Genomic DNA, 19,792 nt, shown 5'->3' with positions numbered 1-19,792 from the left:
AGTGAAAAATGTATGTTGCAGAGTGGTGGAAATATAGCTGAATAATAGCAGAAATGGATTAGAAAAAGCCTGGATAAATCAGAATTTGGACTATAGTTAGTCAGTGATAGAACATGGAAGTTGAAGCCTGGAGGATGTTATCACTGATTATCATGAGAAAATTGTAAAGAGGAGCTGATTTGGAGGAGAGATAATATGTTCAGTTGAAGACATGTTGTGTTTGCAGTGATGACATAATACATAAATCAAAGTCCTAACATAATATCACTCGGAATTGAAAATAATTTATGGCTAGTGGTGAAAATTTAGGACACAGTAATGATGCTAAAGCTGAAACTCCAGTACTTTGGCCACCTCTTGTGAAGAGTTAACTCATTAGAAAAGACTCTGATGCTGGGAGGGATTGGGAGCAGGAGGAGAAGGGGACAACAGAGGATGAGATGGCTGGATGGCATCACCAACTCAATGGACATGAGTTTGGGTGAACTCCAGCAGTTGGTGATGGACAGGGAGGCCTGGCGTGCTGCAATTCATGGGGTTGCAAAGAGTCGGACATGACTGAGCGACTGAACTGAACTGAACTGAACTGAGTGTGTGTTAACCACTATATTTCTAGCCTTTTTGACCTCTGTATACACCCTGCATCTTTCTAATCTTATTCAATAGTAATAGCTATCCTTAACTGAGAGTGTGCTATATGTTTTACATTTTTGAGGTTGTTGTTACTGACATTTTGCATTTGATATATGAGTAAATCAACCCATGAGGTTATGAAAAAGTCTCAGCCAAGGCCAAATGGGTAGGAAAGGTAGAACTGAAATTCAAAGAAAGGTCTGTTGGGTAATATGAGCCAGAACCCACTCTCTTTTCTATCACTCTATCCCCTCAGTTGCCCACCTCCCTGCCACCTAGAATCCTTTCTCTTATCATTATATTTCTAAATTCTACTTGCTATTTAAGATTCACTTCAAATGAAACTCATCCAAGAGAAATGCTGTGAGACTTTGACTAAGTCCTACCTCTGAACTCTCATACTCATTTATGTACACATTCATGGCAGTCATCTATCTCTACCCAGCACTGTAGTTAAGTATGTATTTTCCTTGACTCACTCTAGTTCCTTGAGGTCAGAGTCCATGTATGATTTGTCTACTTGTCTTACAAATATTGGATGTTAGAGGCATAAAGTAGTTTATGATTGAATGGGTGACAGCTGAATTCATGAGAATTACAGATTAAGTTTAGAGAAAGATAAGCAATGTGCTGGTGACCCTTTCCTGCAAATGTCCAAAAACAAATTGTGACTTTTAGTCAAAGAGCAAGCAAGAAAGAAAAAATGGAAGGAGAGGAGAGGAGCAAAGAGATGAAGAGAGGAAAAGAAAGGAAAAGAAACTGTTAAGTGGGAGAGGGAAGGAAAAAATAAACTTAAGGGGGAGGGGCGGGAAGAGAAGGCACTTTCAGAGTTGCTTATGACTAGAGAGAGATGACAGAGAAGGTGATGGCACCCCACTCCAGTACTCTTGCCTGGAAAATCCCATGGACGGAGGAGCCAAGTAGGCTGCAGTCCGTAGGGTCGCTAAGAGTCGGACACGGCTAAGCAACTTCACTTTCACGTTTCACTTTCATGCATTGGAGAAGGAAATGGCAACCCACTCCAGTGTTCTTGCCTGGAGAATCCCAGGGACGGGGGAGCCTGGTGGACTGCCATCTCTGGGGTCGCACAGAGTCGGACACGACTGAAGCGACTTAGCAGCAGCAGCAGTAGCAGCAGAGAGAGATGAATAAATTAAAAAGACAGTAAAAATGGTCAGAGGGAAAAATGATAGATGGGCATTGTAGCTCTTCACTTTCTTTCTCATTCTAACATGCATCAAGAATACAAATATCCATATGGCCACTTTACAGTACCCACCATCCCCATTCTTCAGAATTGCTGAGGGACTCCCTGATGAGAGGACTGAAGACATGAACATTGGAGATTTCCTACTTAGAGTGTACGTGGAATCCATCAGGATGAGTCCTAGAGGAAAAGAAACAAAGGATAACTTGGAGCTATTTTCATAGGCTCAGGTGGTAGATGAGTTTATATTGATATTATAATAATATTATGTGGCTTAGTTCACCAGAGTGGAGAAACATTTAGAGAGACAGCGGTCCACTTCTCTCAGTCCAAATATGTGCAGAAGCCACGGTTCATTTAATGTTTAGATTCTTATGGTAAAGGTAATTTACTTAAATCTTGATTTTAGGAGATAATGTGAATTCCTTTAAGGTCAGTATACTGACTCCTACCAGAGGACGCAGCTGGGGAAATGGAAAGGACGCGTGACCTGGAATCCTGAACAGATTCAAGTCCCAACTCTAGGGTGTGTCCTCTGGCAAGTCACTTAATTTCTTTCGAGTCTTCATTCTTTATTTGTTATATGGGTATTAAAACAAGACCTGTTGTTTATTGCTTTCTTCACTCAAGATAGATTGAGTATGCTCTATATATTAGGCATTGGATTTGTTGGGGCCAGCCAGGATTACTGAAGACAAATTTGAGATGTGTGTGAAAACCTTCTGCAAATGCAAAGCACTGTTAAATACCAGTTATCAGTTACTACAAAGATGTTGTTGTACTATGTCCCAGTCTTTGGAATAAAGGTATTTAACATTATTCCTAGCATCTTCCTCCTGAAACTGCAATTGGTTGTGGTTTATTTAATCCTTTGTAAATTATTTCTTCTTAAATTCTCACCAGTGGCACAGAAAGTGATTATATGACTTATAATTCAAATACTATTTGCTTAGGAAAAATCATATCCAGAAATTGTCCTAATAACAGTTAAAAAGAAAACCACAAAAGTAGAAATATGAACTGTGTAGGCACATTAAAGTAAGCCAAGTCCTATATATTCTTTAAGTTTAAAAGGATGACTCTTGTGGTAAGCGATTGCCCAAGTTATAATGAGTTCAACAAGCTCATTCTTGTGTGATTTCTAAAGCCAAGTTTATATTTGAATAGTGAAAAGGATCCTTTCTGGTAAACTGAATTTGCTGGGTGGACGTGATGCAAATGACAACCTATCCCGACTTCTACAAGTTTTCAAGGTACAGAAAATATGAGCAATTGAAATTCTTGGTAGAAAACTTTAACACCTCAGCAAAACATATTTATAAATTATTTTATTATAAACTGGGCAAGTGAGAATTTATGGAAGCTCCGATTGTCACAAAAAGTAATAGCAATAATTACATATTTTGACCTTAAAAATGATACTTTAATAATCCTAAGTAGATAGGTAAGGTGAAGTCGCTCAGTCGTGTCCGACTCTTTGCAACCCCATGGACTGTAGCCTACCAGGCTCTACCATTCGTGGGATTTTTCAGGCAAGGGTACTGGAGTGGGTTGCCATTTCCTTCTCCAGAGGATCTTCCCGACCCAGGGATGGAACCCATGTCTCCTTCATTGTAGGCAGACACTTTACCGTCTGAGCCACCAAGGAAGTCTCAAGTAGATGAATAGCAAAAAAAATGTGAATGTTATATTAAACTTAAAACTTTCTATTCATTAGATGTACCAAATTTAAATATTTTAATTTCATCTTATTGGAGATGATATTATTATTGTTATTAGTATTTTGGTGTTTTACCAGCCTAATCACTGGGGCACATTTTTAAGAACTGTAGTTCCTAGAGCTTGGTAGCCATTCCATTTACTCAGAAAAATATTAAATGGCAAAAATGACATAAAGGTAAATGTTATACTCTTAAAAATAATTATTTTTACAAAACTTGAAATACTAAAACTAAGTAGCAAAAACTAAAATAGAATATTAAACTTTTACTTTTATGCACATTTAATTGTTCTCTCCTGCCACTAAATAACAAAATATCTTGATTTACAGTGCAACCCAATCTGTCCTAAAAAGTAGTGTAAATAACTGCAGCTTCAGGGATATTTCTTTTATTAACAGGTTAAGATGTTTCCTGGTTTGGATATATTAAAAGTCCCCTTTCTTGGAATCCTGCATGGATTGCTAGCAGCTTAGGAGCTAGAACAATTCTGTTCACACCAAGGGAGCTTTACCTGAATTCAGTTCTTTTTTGTTGTTTTAAGTACATTTACAAACATGATTATGCCCACAGGTAACAGGAAACCAGTGTTTCAAATGAAAAACTTGATCACACTACCAGATAACACAGGTATCCTGAACAAGTGCACGAACGCCCCAAGGCTTTACGCTGCTGCCAGAAGGACATATTTTTTTGATTGCTAAGAACTGCCAGATGACGCTTCATGAAATATAAATGCAAGAAAGCCTCTGAGAGAGCTCAATAAAAACCTTCCACCCATCGGTCTAGAAGGATAAGAGCAAGATACTATTAACAAGTGCAGGAAATGGATTTCGGGGTTCCAATATCAGTCTATCTCTTGATCAATGGTAGGTCATTTCTTTTTATTGTGTTAATGTTGTGTCATTGTAAAATGTGAACAGGATTTGCTTTCTCTGTGTGAGTGAGAAGTTGGCTTTTAGCAATTGTTCTTTATGACAAAGATCCAAGCAAGGAATCCGTGGATTCATTTAGTTTCTTATGTAATCTTTTGACACATTCCTCTCTTAATATATTTTGATACCTTTTTTCTGAGATCTCTATATTGTTTGTTCTATACAACTGAAGAGCAGTTGAGACATTTTAACTATGATATGAGAGTATCCTTTTGATTGAGTGAGTTTATAAATGTATTCATGTTCTCTTAACAATTAGTGGGTTTCTATTTTCTCTAGCTGTAATGTAGTGAATGGAATTGATATACATGAGAAACTGTCAGAAAACTGCCCTTAGTAGGTTATGGATCTCAAATGTAGATGAATTAAAAATAGAACAGATGTGGGAATAGACAGAATAACTTTTGATCTGTTGCTTGTACGTTGAAGGAGGCTAGCCTGCTAAAGATGCCTTTCCCCTCCTTCACACAGCAATGACAGCACTGACTGGAGAGGCAGCCAGCACTATAAGCCCCCCATTCACAACCCAGCAGAGTAACTGGACAGTTAACAAAACAGAAGGTATTTTTCTTCACACTTTTGTATTTCAAGTGACTTTTTTTTAATGTTTTAGCGAAATTTAGATTGTGATAAAAGCAACATTGGAAATTTTTAAACATATATCTTATTATTAGACAATCTTTTATGGGGACATTGTGAAATGGAAGTGGCAGGTAAATATGTCGCAAAGAATCATCTTTTTAAAAGGAGGAAGTGGAGCAGATGAGAGAAAGTTGTCTTCAGTTACAGTCTTGGATGTGAAACCTGCCACACTTTCTGCCTGATTCCTGCTGAGTTCCCAACAAACCAGGCATGTCTAAAGGCAATTTGTCCCCATTTTTACATTCTCGATGAGTAACAATATTTTGATCTGTGATTATGAGCTTTTGCAGCCAAAATTTCTGGCAAGCAGATGAAGCCTTAATCCACTTTCTCTAATCTTCGGAAACGTCTTTTTCCTTGTTTGTCTTTGGGGTTTTTTGTTATTTTAGTGTACGCTGTATTTCCCAACCACTTGTACCCAATTTTTGTTGTTGATGGTGATGACATATTTTATTATTGTTATTAAAATAGTTTCTGGCCATTGCTGAGCGTCAGCATGTTTCCAAACTCTTTGAACTCTTAGAGGTGAATTTAGGAAGCTTGTTATCTGCCAAGACCTGTGTATCAGGTGGCTGTGATTCTCAGGCAAATCAAATATCACTCCCTGATGGGAAGGTGGGCTTTGTGATTTACAACAAAAGAAACACCATGTCTTGCTCTCAGAGCCCAGCAAATAAAAGAAGATGAAGTCAAATACTTTGTTTGTGAACATGAAAGATAGTAATATTTAAGTATTCTTTATTTCACCAATAATTTTATATTTTAAAAACTTCCTTAAAATATTTTACCCATTTGAATTTTGGAGCATGTATTAATTTGAAAAACAAAATATGCGGCTTTTAGAATAACTTTTAGCCAAATTCTTCATGTCTCCAAGCCTTTAAACAAAGAGAAAGCATCCTTGTTGGAAGATAATACTGTTGAAATTAAAGAAGTACAGTTCCCTCTCAGTGTCGGACAGTTTGCCCATCACCACCGTTTTTCTTCCCTAATAGTGAACTGCAAATCAGTAGTCGCCAAGTTACAGGCAATAATATTGGAAAGAAAAGGGATTGAATGTATCACTTCAGTAGTTTTCCTTTGTGTTCTTGATTGGGGAATTCTCGTTTCCTGCTTATTGTTTAATCTAAAAAATCTGAATCTAGTACCTCAGGAAAATTTTTGTGAAGTTATAATTAATATTCTTGTCCTTAGGGGGAAGATGAGTCTCTAGTCTACTCTCTTTTTAAAAATGTCTTCTTTCAGTTCTCACATTTTCTAGTAAATCCTGATTCAGGCTTGGTTAATTGAACTGAGTTAATCTTGAAGTAGGAAGAACCTAGTACAGTTTATAATGGGAAGTTCTCACTGCCTTAATGATCAAGGTGAGAAATTAGATTTACTATGCTACATTTAACAAAATGAATATGAATTTTAAGGTAATGTGCGATCTCAACCAAAATGAAGCTATGCGTTGAGGACATATGATGTTTATTCACAACAATGACAAAAATAAAATGCCACTAATTCTGCTTGAGAAGAATTTAAGAATCAAATATTAAACTACACTAAAATTATGCTGTTTTACCCAAATGTCATTCCCACTGCATAAACCTCAAGAACAGCATAGGTATATGTCTTTAATACATCAAGGAATGAAAGATAACCATTCTGAAATATATGTATTTTGCTGCAGTACAGCTTCCCAAAGGGAAGTTTCCCATAAAAAGGCTTTTGGACACTTGACCACAAAAGTTTGACCAAGTGTGGTCATCTGAAGAATCTAAGAGCTAGAAATCAAAACCCAGGTTTTCTAATTCCAACTCCATGGCTTTTCCTACAGTCTCATAATGCCTCTTGAGTAAAATTTCTAATTAACATCCAAAGGTATTGTCTTAGCTGTGTTAAGCCTGAGCCATAAATTATTTCTGGCTTCATATACGGGTCATAACAATACCTCTTCTGAAATCAGTTATGGAAAACAATTTCCTTTCCATTAGCTACTTAAGGTCCACAGATGAGCAAGGGCAGATTCTCATCTCACTCCTCTGGGGAGTGAAGAGAAATCAAATTCATTATCTCACAAGCACATATCCACATCTCCCTAAGTGCTTACTTCTCAGGTATATGAAAGTTTCTATATTTATTAGCATCCAGGATACATTTGGGAAGCCTTGTTTAAGACACCATACTGACTAGTATCAATGCTGCCACCTTTTGGCAGACTTGTATCTATATCTTATAATGAAATTTCTAAAGAACAGAATGATAATCAGTCCACCTCCACCACCTAATTTATTAATATGTCTAGATGATATTAACCTAACTTTTGTATATATAACCTGCCAAAGGAATGAATCAATAGTTCAAGTGGCAGAGCACTCAAAGAATATTCTTAAAATGAAAGGCCTTTTTGTATATGTGTTACGAATCTACTATGAAAGCGTGACCCACTTCATCTGTTAATATAGTATCTCCTTTTTCTAGCTGACTACACAGAAGGACCCATAGCCTTGAAGTTCTCACATCCTTGCCTGGAAGACCACCACAGTTACTGCATCAATGGTGTCTGTGCATTCCACCATGAGTTGGAGAAAGCCATCTGCAGGTAATTGCAAAGAACTTCCCAAGTCCTAGAGATGGGAGAAGGAGAATGTATGCCTCCTCCAACATGGTGTTTCACATGGTACCTTTATATACACCTCTATCTTACCCAGTAAAAAAGGTACATGCTCTGAACATGATTCACCAATTCTCTTTGTATTTGAATATCTAAGGAGTCTTTTTCTAACCTACCTAATTCTCACTGCTTAAAAGTATGGTTCCTAGATTAGCAGCATCCGTGTAACCTGGGAGCTTGTTAGAAATGCAGAAGCTCATGCCACACCTCAAAACTACTGAATTCAAAACAACTTTTGAAAAGTGAAAATGTTAGTTGCTCAGTCGTGTCCAGCTTTTTGCAACCCCATAGAGTATAGCCCACCAGGCTCCTCTGTCCATGAGAGTCTCTGGGCAAGAATACTGGAGTGAGTTGCCATTTCCTTCTCCAGGGAATCTTCCTGACCAGGATTGAACCTGGGTCTCCTACACTGCAGGCAGATTCGTTACCATCTGAGAGACCAGTCAATAACATGCAAAGACGTTTCTAAGATTTTTATGAGTTGATTATAGGGTGAAATGAAACTATGGCAAAAATATTTCAGGAATATAAACTTCTAGATCAACTGAGACACTGTTTATGACCATTGATTTGCTCAGCATCCTCTTATGAAAGAGTAGGTTAACAGTTTTCTTCATCAACTCATGGAGGTGTCCTACCTTTCTCTTCTACCAATGAGGGAAGCTGCATTAATACGGGGTTTTAATCAAATGCATGGCTTCTTCTTCTTTAATAGATCAACTTTCATTTGGTATGTGCCTCTTTAATTTAAATCATTTTTATTTAATTGTTTTCATTTTTTGAAATTAGTCATAGGTGTTTCCATCATCATGAGTTTTAACATTATACATTTTTTCTTTTTTTTAAAGGTGTTTTACTGGTTATACTGGAGAAAGGTGTGAGCATTTGACCTTAACTTCATATGCTGCGGATTCTTATGAAAAATACATCGCAATTGGGATTGGCGTTGGATTACTATTAAGTGGTTTTCTTGTTATTTTTTACTGCTACATAAGAAAGAGGTAAGAAAAAAAAATTATGAAGTCACTAGGTACTCATTCATTTGACAAACATTTACTGAGCCCCTACAAGGTACCAAGCATTGACATATATAATTGTCTAGTGAAAATATGGCTGTAAATCTGGCAAGTTCCTGCATATTTGTTTTGGTGCCTCTTCTCATAAGCCCAGACAAGAGGTAGATTTACCTGCAGTTGCAATAGGATAGCTCCAATTTACAATTTCCCTTCATCCTCATCTCTGTCTGTCTACATCAAGTTGTAAATGAGTAGGACAGTCAGTCCACAAGGGTGAAGATTAACTGTGTCCTGTGCAAAACTATATGGAGTGCTGAACACCGTGTTTGGGACACCGTACGTGCTCAGTAAATATCTGTCAAATGGACACATCAAATATAAGTATGAAATTAATGAAAGTGTGTAACAAACTTGGGCCATTTTCTTCCCAGACATCAACTGAGGGTACATGCAGGAGATACTGCCTACTGCTAAAAGCTAAAGAAGACAAATTTGATCCACTAAGTATAAATTACTCATGTATTAATTATTAATTATTATTTCTGGTCTTTCCACACTGGTAATTTTACCTAAAATCCACATATAAGGAAAAGTCAAAAAATACGTGACATACATTAAAGAAAAGTAAAAATACACTTCTTTTGCTGTACTCTGTTAACTAAGTTGTCATTTTTAAAATGACCAAAAGTTATTATACAACATAAAAAAATATTTTCTTAATAACTGCACCTTAGAGAGAGTAAAATTTGTTATATCAATTGTGGATCGATTAATACAAAATCTGTTAAATCAGCTGCATAAGAGATCAAGAAAGGAAAAACAAAGAAAAGGAAGAAAGACCTTTTAGTGTAAATAAGACAACTGCCTGAGGTCAAGTTCCCTAGAAGAAGAACTATGAAAGAGATTCTTGAGTGAGTGATTGGTCAAGGGACTACTCAAAGCTGAAACTTGTAACAAAGTAGGAAAGCTAGAGCAGAGTGGAAAGGAAGCAAAGATGTAGCTTTAGCTGAAACCTATCCTCAGCCTGATTCCACAGGGAGACCTAGAACATGAATGGCATCTCTGACCCAACCTAAGGAGGTGAGGGAGCTTGGTTTTAGTACTGAGTCATCAGGTGTGGATGTCAGAATGCTCCTGGTGGGGTAAGGGACAGGGCCTTGGAATCTCCCAGAAATCTTCAGGCAAAATCCTCTCTTGGCTGAGGACAGTCCTCTAGAGAAGGATGGTGCTGTGAGCCTTATTATGGGCTTCCCTGGAAGCTCAGCTGGGAAAGAATCTGTCTGCAATGCAGAAGACCCTGGTTCAATTCCTGGGTCAGGAAGATCCCCTGGAGAAGGGATAGGCTACCCACTCCAGAATTCTTGGGCTTCCCTGGTGGCTCAGTCAGTAAAGAATCTGCCTGCAATTCAGGAGACCTGGGTTCAATCCCTGGCTTGGGAATATCTCCTGGAGGAGGACATGGCAACCCACTCTAGTATTCTTGCCTGGAGAATCCCCATGGACAGAGGAGCCTGGTGGGCTACAGTTCATAGGGTCACAGAGAGTCAGACATGACTGAGCAATGTAGCACAGCACAAAGCACATGGGCCTTATTAATACCCACAGCTGCTGAGGGATGGGGATGGCAAAGAGGGTATAGGTGGGACACCAAGAGCAACTGTTATACCAGAGCATTTATATAATTCTCAATAAGCTATACAAACAGCAGTCAAATTCATATGGAAACCAATGCTCTGTTTTAGGTATCTAAAATTGAAATCACCTTACAATATCTGTTCCGGAGGAAGACCACTGTGAAGCCTTTGTAAGAAATTTTCATGAGGCATTGGTGTAAATCAGTGGGCCCCAAACTGAAATCTTCAAGAGAAACAACAAAACTTTCCAGGCTGACTAGAAAGTTGGGATCGTGGTGAAATGAGAGAATAAATTTCAACGTTGGTGCTTAGACTCTGTCATCGTTAAAGCACCATGGGAGCCAAGGGAACAAGCTACAGTGACAGAAGTCAAGTTCACAGCCGTACTCTGGGTTTGCTGCTTCTGTGTGGTTTTTGTTCTCCCTATGGGATACTGAGTTGTATGCTTCTGACTATGTCAGATGTGAATTCTCATGACAATAATTATCAACTATGCAGTTGTTAGGGGAAGCACACTGATTGAAACCTCCCACCCTGGCCAGGCACCACAGTAACCATTTGCATGAGCTGTTTTACGACAGAAGGTCTTGGTAAGGAACAGGGAACTAATAAGCCTCCACCAACCAGAAGAGTTCGGGAAAGGTCAAAAGGAAACACCAGCTGTCCGTCCACCTCCCAGAATCCTCTCTGGCATCCATCTTGGCTGAACAAGGCTTGCACCACCAGGAAGGACTCTGAGTCAGAATGATTGGCTAAAGACAACCCGGAAACTAATCCCATCACCATAAAACCCAAACTGCAAGCCATGTGACAGAGCAGTTCTCCTGGGTTCCCTTACCCTCCTGCTCTCCACCTGGGCACCCTTTCCCAATAAAATCTCTTGCTTTGTCAGCACATGTGTCTCCTCGGACACTTCATTTCTGAGTGTTAGACAAGAGCCCAGTTTCGGGCCCTGGAAGGGGTCCGCTTTCCTACAACACAGTCAGCCTAAGCAAGGCCATGCTTGGGTTCTTCACTATGCTTGTTACCAGGATTTTGGACCACAGCTCTATGGACCAAATTTGAAACATGCTGCTTTCATGGTGTCTAAAAGAATGTGATGTCAACTACTCAGATGAGATTAGTGTTATGGCACTTCCGGTGACCCAAACATGTGACTGAAGTCTAAGCTAGAGAAAAGAAAATGGAACGTCCAAGGCAAACATAAATCATCCCAAGCTTGTGGCAAAACTTTGAAATATGGAATAAGCTAAAGAGTTTCTGATGACTGAAAACTTATCTGGATATTGAGTCTTGAATAGGCAAAACATTTTTGTTTCTGCATGGATTATAAAATTTTGTGCTTGACTCACTAGTCCTCAAATGCTTATGTTCATCACTTTCTCCTATTGTTAGTGGAATTACCTGGTGACTATTTGGACTGACATTCTAAAATTCTACTAATGAATACAGTTCTACAATTGACTCTGAAATAGAAACTGAAGAACCAGACATTTTCATCAACCAAGAGCATGTGGAAACTTTCTTTACCATTCCTGAATACCTGATAGAAGATTTATATGTGGAGAAAATGGAACATTGGTAGAAATAACATTTTGAGAATTATGGTCCTACCTGTTTAATCATTATTCTTCCACCTAATTCAAATAATCCTAGCCCCCTTAATTTCTTTGGACTTTCATGTCATTTTCCACAAAGCCTTTCTAGCACTAAAATTTGATATTGAGAGAAGGGAGAAAAATTTACACATCTGTGTTGCAAGTGTGATTATTCTCAGCTCCATGTCTGTCCCCAGTCTCACCCCTCACTCTGAAACACACCACTGGATATTATCTTCGGTGTATATTGTAGTGTTTGGTTGTTAAAATAATAATTTAAGAATTTGTTCTTAAAGGAAGTGAAACATGAAATTAAAGAATAGTATCTACCACGTTTCTTTTAGATTCAATCTAAGACTATGGACTTTTTTAATTTTTTTCTATTGTGGAATAGATAAGCAAAGTATTTTGATCATAGCATGGGTTAAAAAAGGAGTCAAAGGTGAACTTTCTTAGAATGGAAGCCTACTAGCAATGGCTTCTCTTACATCAGGTTGTGACTTTTCATTCACTTCTAAATAAAACTACCTTCTGTTTTCCTTTGAGTAGAAGGCATTTCACTTGCTCAGTTTGTTTTTCCTTCTGAAGGAATTTAATGCAGATGAATTGCACATCAGCACTTTCTGCATGATCTCACAAAGTATGCAAAGGTTACATCATCCCAAGGAGTAGGGAGGTAAAGGTTCCTCCCAATGACTCCTCTTCCTGAGCATTTCAAATAGCTGTTAAAAAGCTGGGGAGAGTCCAGGAAGAAACAATAAAGCTTAATTAAGGACTGCCTCCTGATGAAAAGAAAGAGGAAGTAAGACTAAAGTCTCTGGAAAGGTGATAAACTAAAGAGTTACAAATATTTGCTGTCTATAAGTATTTCTAAAATGTATACTTAACTGAATAAAATTCCCCAAATGCCAAACCAAAAAGTAGATCAAAGCAGAAAACCAACAGAGGTTCATTTTTTTTCACCTCTGGATGGGTATGCATTAACATCATAAAATCCACCCAGTGAGAAAATATGGAAATTTAGAGTGTGGCTCCTGAGAAGCCATCTGTTTATGATCTGTCATACAAAGGAATCTTGTGCTCATATAACTCCTAGAGTTCATTTTCCAGGAAGAAATCCCTGGTATTCTTATGGCAAAATTTACATTTGTAAGCAGGTCTTCAGTAGGAACATGTATAAGATGTTCTGCAAATCTTTCATTTTCTGTTTTTTCCTATATGAAATAAGACCCTCCCTGAACAGAAGCCTACCGGTGAAGATCTGGTATCAGAACTACATTTCAGCTATTAGGTGTGGTGGGTCATTTAAGAAAGAAATGAGAACGTATTTCTGGCATCTTTGACTAAATCAAACCAGTCAACGGAGTTCATCAGTTTCTTTCATTTCCCATTTTGTCTCCTTCCTGTGTCTGCCCTTCAGTTCTTGAGAACACATTCCTAAGTCATCAGTATTCATGAGCGCTTCATTAATTAGCCCTTGGGAGCACAACGGCAGTAGGAGCAAACACTATAATTTCAGTCATGCTTGAGAGAGTAAATTTACAAAAAAGGAATTATAACTGCTTTCCCCGAGTTATTTTTTTCCTATAATTATATTGGAAGTAGATGAAATGATAATACAGTTTGTCTTTTAGTGTTTCCTGGCACAATACAACCCTTTAATTTTTAAATGTCCCATTTTGCTGACATCAAGAAAATGTCCATTTATTATATGCAATTGAAAAAAGAATGTCTTAAGGAAATAACAATGAAACATGAGCAATTTAAGCTTTTGATGTTGAACAGAAGGACACTTCTCCACAGAAGACCATGAGTAAACCATCTAATTTCTCTGCCTTGCAAACTGTAACACACGCTGTGATATGATATAAATATTGATATCCTACAACCCACACTCATGGGAAGGGTTACCAGAATCTCTCTATTGCAAAACACCACTCTTTCTGGCTTACATCATTACTGTCTGACATCAGGATACTAGCATTTGCCAAGATGAACTGGAAGTGTTGAAATTTAATTTGTGAGTTTGGGACTGCTAATCTGGGTGAGTCCACATTTCTGTCCAAACTTTTGGCACAGCCCTATTCAGTAGCACATTCAGAAGCATATCTTCCAGATTCAGCTCCAAATTTCTGTTAAATGTTCAATGAATGTACAACTCAGAGTACAAGGCCTAAGTAGCTATTTCTTGAGAATTCAAAGTATAGACTTCTTGAGAATAACCATGTGAAAAAATGTGATCCATCACTACATTTTACTCCTCCGCCAAAACAAAACATGAGGGCTTTTACAGATTGTGGCCAATACCCACAGCTTCCAGAGAAGTATCTCATAAAGATGAAGAATATGATTATACAGTAACAAGAATAACTGAATTGTTTAATCAGGTCTTATGCCTATACTTCATGGGCTTTCTTTGTAATTTTTATGTCTCAGATAATATTGGAGCATAAGTAACTTAGATTAAAATTCTGTTAATACCACAGTCTAGCAGGTATCAAACTAGCAGTTTTCTTTAACAGAATGTTAGTTAGGCTTCACATCTTTCTGGAAAAACATGGCATATCTAGATTTTTTTTAACTATACAAAACTATTGATTCAATATTGAGTCTCTTCTCAAAGGAAACTGAAGTAATAGTGTAATATAGCTACCATCTATGAGCATTTAAAATGTTTGAAAAGCATTATTAGCTTTATTTTAATTAACCCACACCTATGTGCAATTAAGGCTTATAGAAGGCAAATCATTCTTTTCAAGGTCACATAGCCTTTCAGTGGCAGAGCCTAGATAGATCTAGATAGATCTAATGCCAAAGTCCCTTATTTAAACCTATATGAAAATTGTTCCCAACATTTTATGAAAAACATTAGTGTTGGGGGTTGATTTTCTTTCTTTTTTTCCTTATGAGTTTGAATATATACCCAAGAGATTTGCAAGTAAATGAAAAGTTATTTTCTTTAAAATATATAAAATAACGACCTTGTCATGAATCGACCACAAAAATTTCCTGGTGTCATCTGCAGATTATTAAAATATGAATAGCATCCTTAGGGTGGGGCCAGAACAAGCTTCAAGTGCCTACTGAATGTACAGTCTGAGAAGAGACTTTAGACTATAAATGAACCCTGGTTTATCCACAGGATGTAGGGAATGAGTTGGTCACTTGAGAACACTTGATCCCAGCCTGTGGACAAGGGTTCTTTGGCACTTACATCCTAACAGGGGCATCGTGGTTCAGTTTGGTAATGAGATGAGGAGCGAGTGGTTTTCACATCTCTGGGAAAATCTCAACAACCTCCTTCCCACCACAACACCCCCAATCCTACCCTAGTGCCATATATTCTTCAGAGAAAAACAGTCAATGGTAGTGGTCCAGCTTGGGTCAAAAATTGGAAGCAACATTAAAAAAAAAAATCTGCAATAAATGGATTGTTAAAGGACCTGTGATCTAGTCTGGCTGTGTGATTCTCTAACTTTGCTGGGCCATTTGGACTGGCTATCTTTGTCTGTTAAGTGAAAAAGATATTGTTTAGAGATGACCTCCACATTCCCTTCCTGGTTGAAAGTTGTATGTTGAAAATGTGCAGCCTATAAGGCAGATCCCGTCCACAGGTATATTTCCTTTGTCTTTCAAGGCATCTGTTTTAAATCCAGCCCACATTTAGAAATCAAGATGTTTTACTATAGAAATCTAGCTTCTAGAAAAAAAGGAGACACAGTATATATAATAGGAGTTAAAGGAGATCTCATAGATACAGGATATATAATAGGAGATACACAGTTCTGACCCTATATTCTTAACATAGCTTTGATCAGGAGTGTGCCCTGGACACCCAGCCAGTTTTTGTCTTCTCATTCAGGGTTCCTATGGATCTTAAGACTGTGTGGATCACAATAAACTGTGGAAAATTCTGAAAGAGATGGGAATACCAGACCACCTGACCTGCCTCTTGAGAAACCTGTATGCAGATCAGGAAGCAACAGTTAGAACTAGACATGAAAAAACAGACTGGTTCCAAATAGGAAAAGGAGTACGTCAAGGCTGTATATTGTCACCCTGCTTATTTAACTTCTATGCAGAGTACATAATAAGCAACGCTGGACTGGAAGAATCACAAGCTGGAATCAAGATTGCCTGGAGAAATATCCATAACCTCAGTATGCAGATGACACCACCCTTATGGCAGAAAGTGAAGAGGAACTAAAGAGCCTCTTGATGAAAGTGAAAGAGGAGAGTGAAAAAGTTGGCTTAAAGCTCAACATTCAGAAAATGAAGATCATGGCATCTGGTCCCATCACTTCATGGCAAATAGATGGGGAAACAGTGGAAACAGTGTCAGACTTTATTTTTTGGGGCTCCAAAATCACTGCAGATGGTGATTGCAGCCATGAAATTAAAAGACGCTTACTCCTTGGAAGGAAAGTTATGACCAACCTAGATAGCATATTCAAAAGCAGAGACATTACTTTGCCAACAAAGGTCCGTCTGGTCAAGGCTATGGTTTTTCCTGTGGTCATGTATGGATGTGAGAGTTGGACTGTGAAGAAAGCTGAACACTGAAGAGTTGATGCTTTTGAACTGTGGTGTTGGAGAAGACTCTTGAGAGCCCCTTGGACTGCAAGGAGATCCAACCAGTCCATTCTGAAGAAGATCAGCCCTGGGATTTCTTTGGAGGGAATGATGCTAAAGCTGAAACTCCAGTACTTTGGCCATCTCATGCGAAGAGTTGACTCATTGGAAAAGACTCTGATGCTGGGAGGGATTGGGGGCAGGAGGAGAAGGGGACGACAGAGGATGAGATGGCTGGATGGCATCACTGACTCGATGGACATGAGTCTGAGTGAACTCTGGGAGTTGGTGATGGACAGGGAGGCCTGGTGTGCTGCGATTCAGAGGGTCACAAAGAATCAGACATGACTGAGCGACTGAACTGAACTGATGGATCTTAAAGTGTGCCAGGATGGTTTGACTGGATTAATTTTAAGATCCTGCCTCATCTAAATTCCTCTGAATCTAGTCATCTGGGTAACCTGTAGAGGGCCTTGTTGTACTGCAAAACACTCAAGCCGTGAAAGAACCTGGAAGCTGTCAGGGGTGGCCTCCAATGACTCAGATCCCCTGCCCTGCCCACACCCTCAGTCACTCTCTGCTACAATCTTTGTCAGATTTGTTTTCTCATTGTTCAGCCCTATTTATGTTAACTTCCTGATCAAAAACTAAACTGACTCCCCATTGTGTGCCATGTTTAACAAAGGCTCCCCTCCTAATAGAGTGAGGCCCTCCACAGGGAGGCTCTGGTGGTCTCTTTCTTACCTATCTTCCCTGGGGCTCCCAACTCAGACCATCAGCTGCAGCCACCAGTTGCCCTTTGCTCTCTGAAGAGATCTCACAATTTCTATCTGTATGTTAGGTTGTCAGCTATTCCCTCCACATGTATTACCCTCCTTCATCTCTGTTGGTCAAGATTTCACGCAAAAAATTTTTTTTCAAATCCTGCCATCTCTTTGAAGAATTACATTATTTGCAAATATCATCTTTCCCTTCCTTTGAGTTCCTTGATTATTATTTTGTTTAACCTCTCAAATAGTGCTTACATTCTGCCTTGTATTATAATGGTTTTTGTTTTTGGCTAAGTTCCAGTTGTGATCAGAAATCTCATAGGGCTGGGTTCTGAGTCCCTGCTGTTTACTAGTTCTGTGATAGAGAGTAAATTATTTAACCCCTCTAAATCTCAATTGCATCCATTGTAAATGGGGATAATAATAATTATACCTAACCCATAAGGTCATTTTAGGATTAAGTTAACTTAGATAGCTAACTAGGTAAAATATTTAGAACATAGTACCCATTCAGTAAATTTTACTTATAATTATTAAACATTTGAAACTTCTGTATATGCCTTCCTAAAAAAGTTATCACATTGCAGAATTAAGCAATAAAAACCACGGGTCATATGGGAAAACTAAAGCTAGGGGTATAATACTTGAAAACTGTGTGACATTAAAAAAAAGAAACACTAAAGAAAATCATCAAACCACAAGGGAAGAGACAAAGAGAAGAAGAAAAGAACAGGGAAAAACTATACAACATCCAAAAGCAATTAACACCATGGCAATAAGAGCATACCTATTAATGATCACTTTGAATGTAAATGTACTAAATTCTCCAATCAAAAAACTTAAAGTAGCTGAATGTATAAAAAGACAAGACCTATCTATATTATGCTCCCTGTAAGAGACTCACTCCAGATCTATAAACACACACAGACTGTAAGTAAAGGGATGGAAAAAGATATTCCATGCAAATTAAAACAAAGCTGAGAGTAACACTCTTATATGTGATAAAATAAAGTCAAAAAAACTGCAACAAAAGACAAATAAGGGCATTACATAATCATAAAAGGATCAATTTAAGAAGATACAGCATTTGTAAATAAGTATGCATCCAACATAGAGGTATCTAAATACATAAAGCCAATATTAACAGATATAAAGGGAAAATCAACAGTAATACAGTGATAGTAGGGACTTTAACACCCCACTTAAAATCAATGGATAGATCCACCAATATATACAAAACATTGCATCCTCAAACTGCAGAAGACATTTTTTCAAGTGTACATAGAACATTCTCCAGGATAGATCACATATTAGTCCACAACACAAATCTAAATAAATTCAAGAGTAATATCATGTCAAGCTTTTTTCTAATCAAAACAGTATGAAACGAGAAACCAATTACAAAAAGAAACTAGAAAAACACAGACACATGGATATTAAACTACATGCTACTAAAAAACCAATGAGTCAATAAAGAAAGCAAATAAGAAATTTAAAAAATACCCTGATACAAATTAAAATGGAAACACAACTTTCCAGAATCTATCAGATCAGATCAGTCGCTCAGTCGTGTCCGACTCTTTGCGACCCCATGAATCACAGCACACTAGGCCTCCCTGTCCATCACCAATTCCCAGAGTTCACTCAGACTCACGTCCATCGAGTCAATGATGCCATCCAGCCATCTCATCCTCTGTCGTCCCCTTCTCCTCCTGCCCCCAATCCCTCCCAGCATCAGAGTCTTTTCCAATGAGTCAACACTTCGCATGAGGTGGCCAAAGTACTGGAGTTTCAGCTTCAGCATCATTCCTTCCATAGAAATCCAAGGGCTGATCTGCTTCAGAATGGACTGGTTGGATCTCCTTGCAGTCCAAGGGACTAAAGTTTAAAAATAAAATAAAATTAAAAAAAAAAAAAAGAGTCTTCTCCAACACCACAGTTCAAAAGCATCAATTCTTCGGCTCTCAGCCTTCTTCACAGTCCAACTCTCACATCCATACATGACCACAGGAAAAACCATAGCCTTGACTAGACGAACCTTTGTTGGCAAAGTAATGTCTCTGCTTTTGAATATGCTATCTAGGTTGGTCATAACTTTCCTTCCAAGGAGTAAGCGTCTTTTAATTTCATGGCTGCAGTCACCATCTGTAGTGATTTTGGAGCCCAGAAAAATAAAGTCTGACACTGTTTCCACTGTTTCCCCATCTATTTCCCATGAAGTGGTGGGACCGGATGCCATGATCTTCATTTTCTGAATGTTGAGCTTTAAGCCAACTTTTTCACTCTTCACTTTCACTTTCATCAAGAGGCTCTTTAGTTCCTCTTCACTTTCTGCCATAAGGGTGGTGTCATCTGCATATCTGAGGTTATGGATATTTCTCCCGGCAATCTTGATTCCAGTTTGTGTT

The 19,792-nt window shown here is 38.2% G+C and overlaps 2 protein-coding genes and 1 long non-coding RNA gene across 8 annotated transcripts in view; 2 read left to right on the top strand and 1 right to left on the bottom strand.

Annotated features, from left to right (window-relative positions):
* MTHFD2L (methylenetetrahydrofolate dehydrogenase (NADP+ dependent) 2 like) overlaps window positions 1-4,262 on the top strand; it is a 152,471-nt gene extending 148,209 nt beyond the window's left edge. For all 5 annotated transcript variants that reach the window (XM_086405402.1, XM_086405394.1, XM_086405398.1 and 2 more), the window contains one exon: window positions 4,132-4,262. In XM_086405402.1, coding sequence (XP_086261528.1) covers window positions 4,132-4,262 — 131 coding nt within the window. The remainder of the gene's footprint in view (window positions 1-4,131) is intronic.
* The window catches only part of LOC147370470 (uncharacterized), a 61,893-nt gene that overhangs the window by 955 nt on the left and 41,146 nt on the right, over window positions 1-19,792 (bottom strand). The window contains exon 2 of the long non-coding RNA XR_015165303.1: window positions 1,913-2,020. This is a non-coding gene — a long non-coding RNA (uncharacterized LOC147370470). The remainder of the gene's footprint in view (window positions 1-1,912; window positions 2,021-19,792) is intronic.
* EPGN (epithelial mitogen) lies at window positions 4,292-12,607 on the top strand. Of its 2 annotated transcripts, XM_086405409.1 has the most exons (5): window positions 4,292-4,427; window positions 4,965-5,054; window positions 7,602-7,722; window positions 8,643-8,795; window positions 10,553-12,607. In XM_086405409.1, the coding sequence occupies exons 1-5, from the start codon at window positions 4,385-4,387 to the stop codon at window positions 10,605-10,607; spliced, it is 462 nt and encodes a 153-aa protein (XP_086261535.1). In that variant the 5' UTR covers window positions 4,292-4,384; the 3' UTR covers window positions 10,608-12,607. The 2 variants fall into 2 exon arrangements, with proteins under 2 accessions (XP_086261535.1, XP_086261536.1); XM_086405410.1 differs by lacking the exon at window positions 4,965-5,054 and having other exon boundaries at window positions 4,298-4,427; window positions 10,553-12,374.

The sequence above is a fragment of the Bos grunniens genome, chromosome 6, assembly GCF_055505025.1.
Source record: "Bos grunniens cultivar Pamir isolate PY7600 chromosome 6, Bosgru_T2T1.0, whole genome shotgun sequence".
Taxonomy (NCBI): Eukaryota; Metazoa; Chordata; class Mammalia; order Artiodactyla; family Bovidae; genus Bos; species Bos grunniens.
Note: the sequence above shows the minus strand (reverse complement) of the source record. Positions and strands in the feature narration are given on the sequence as shown.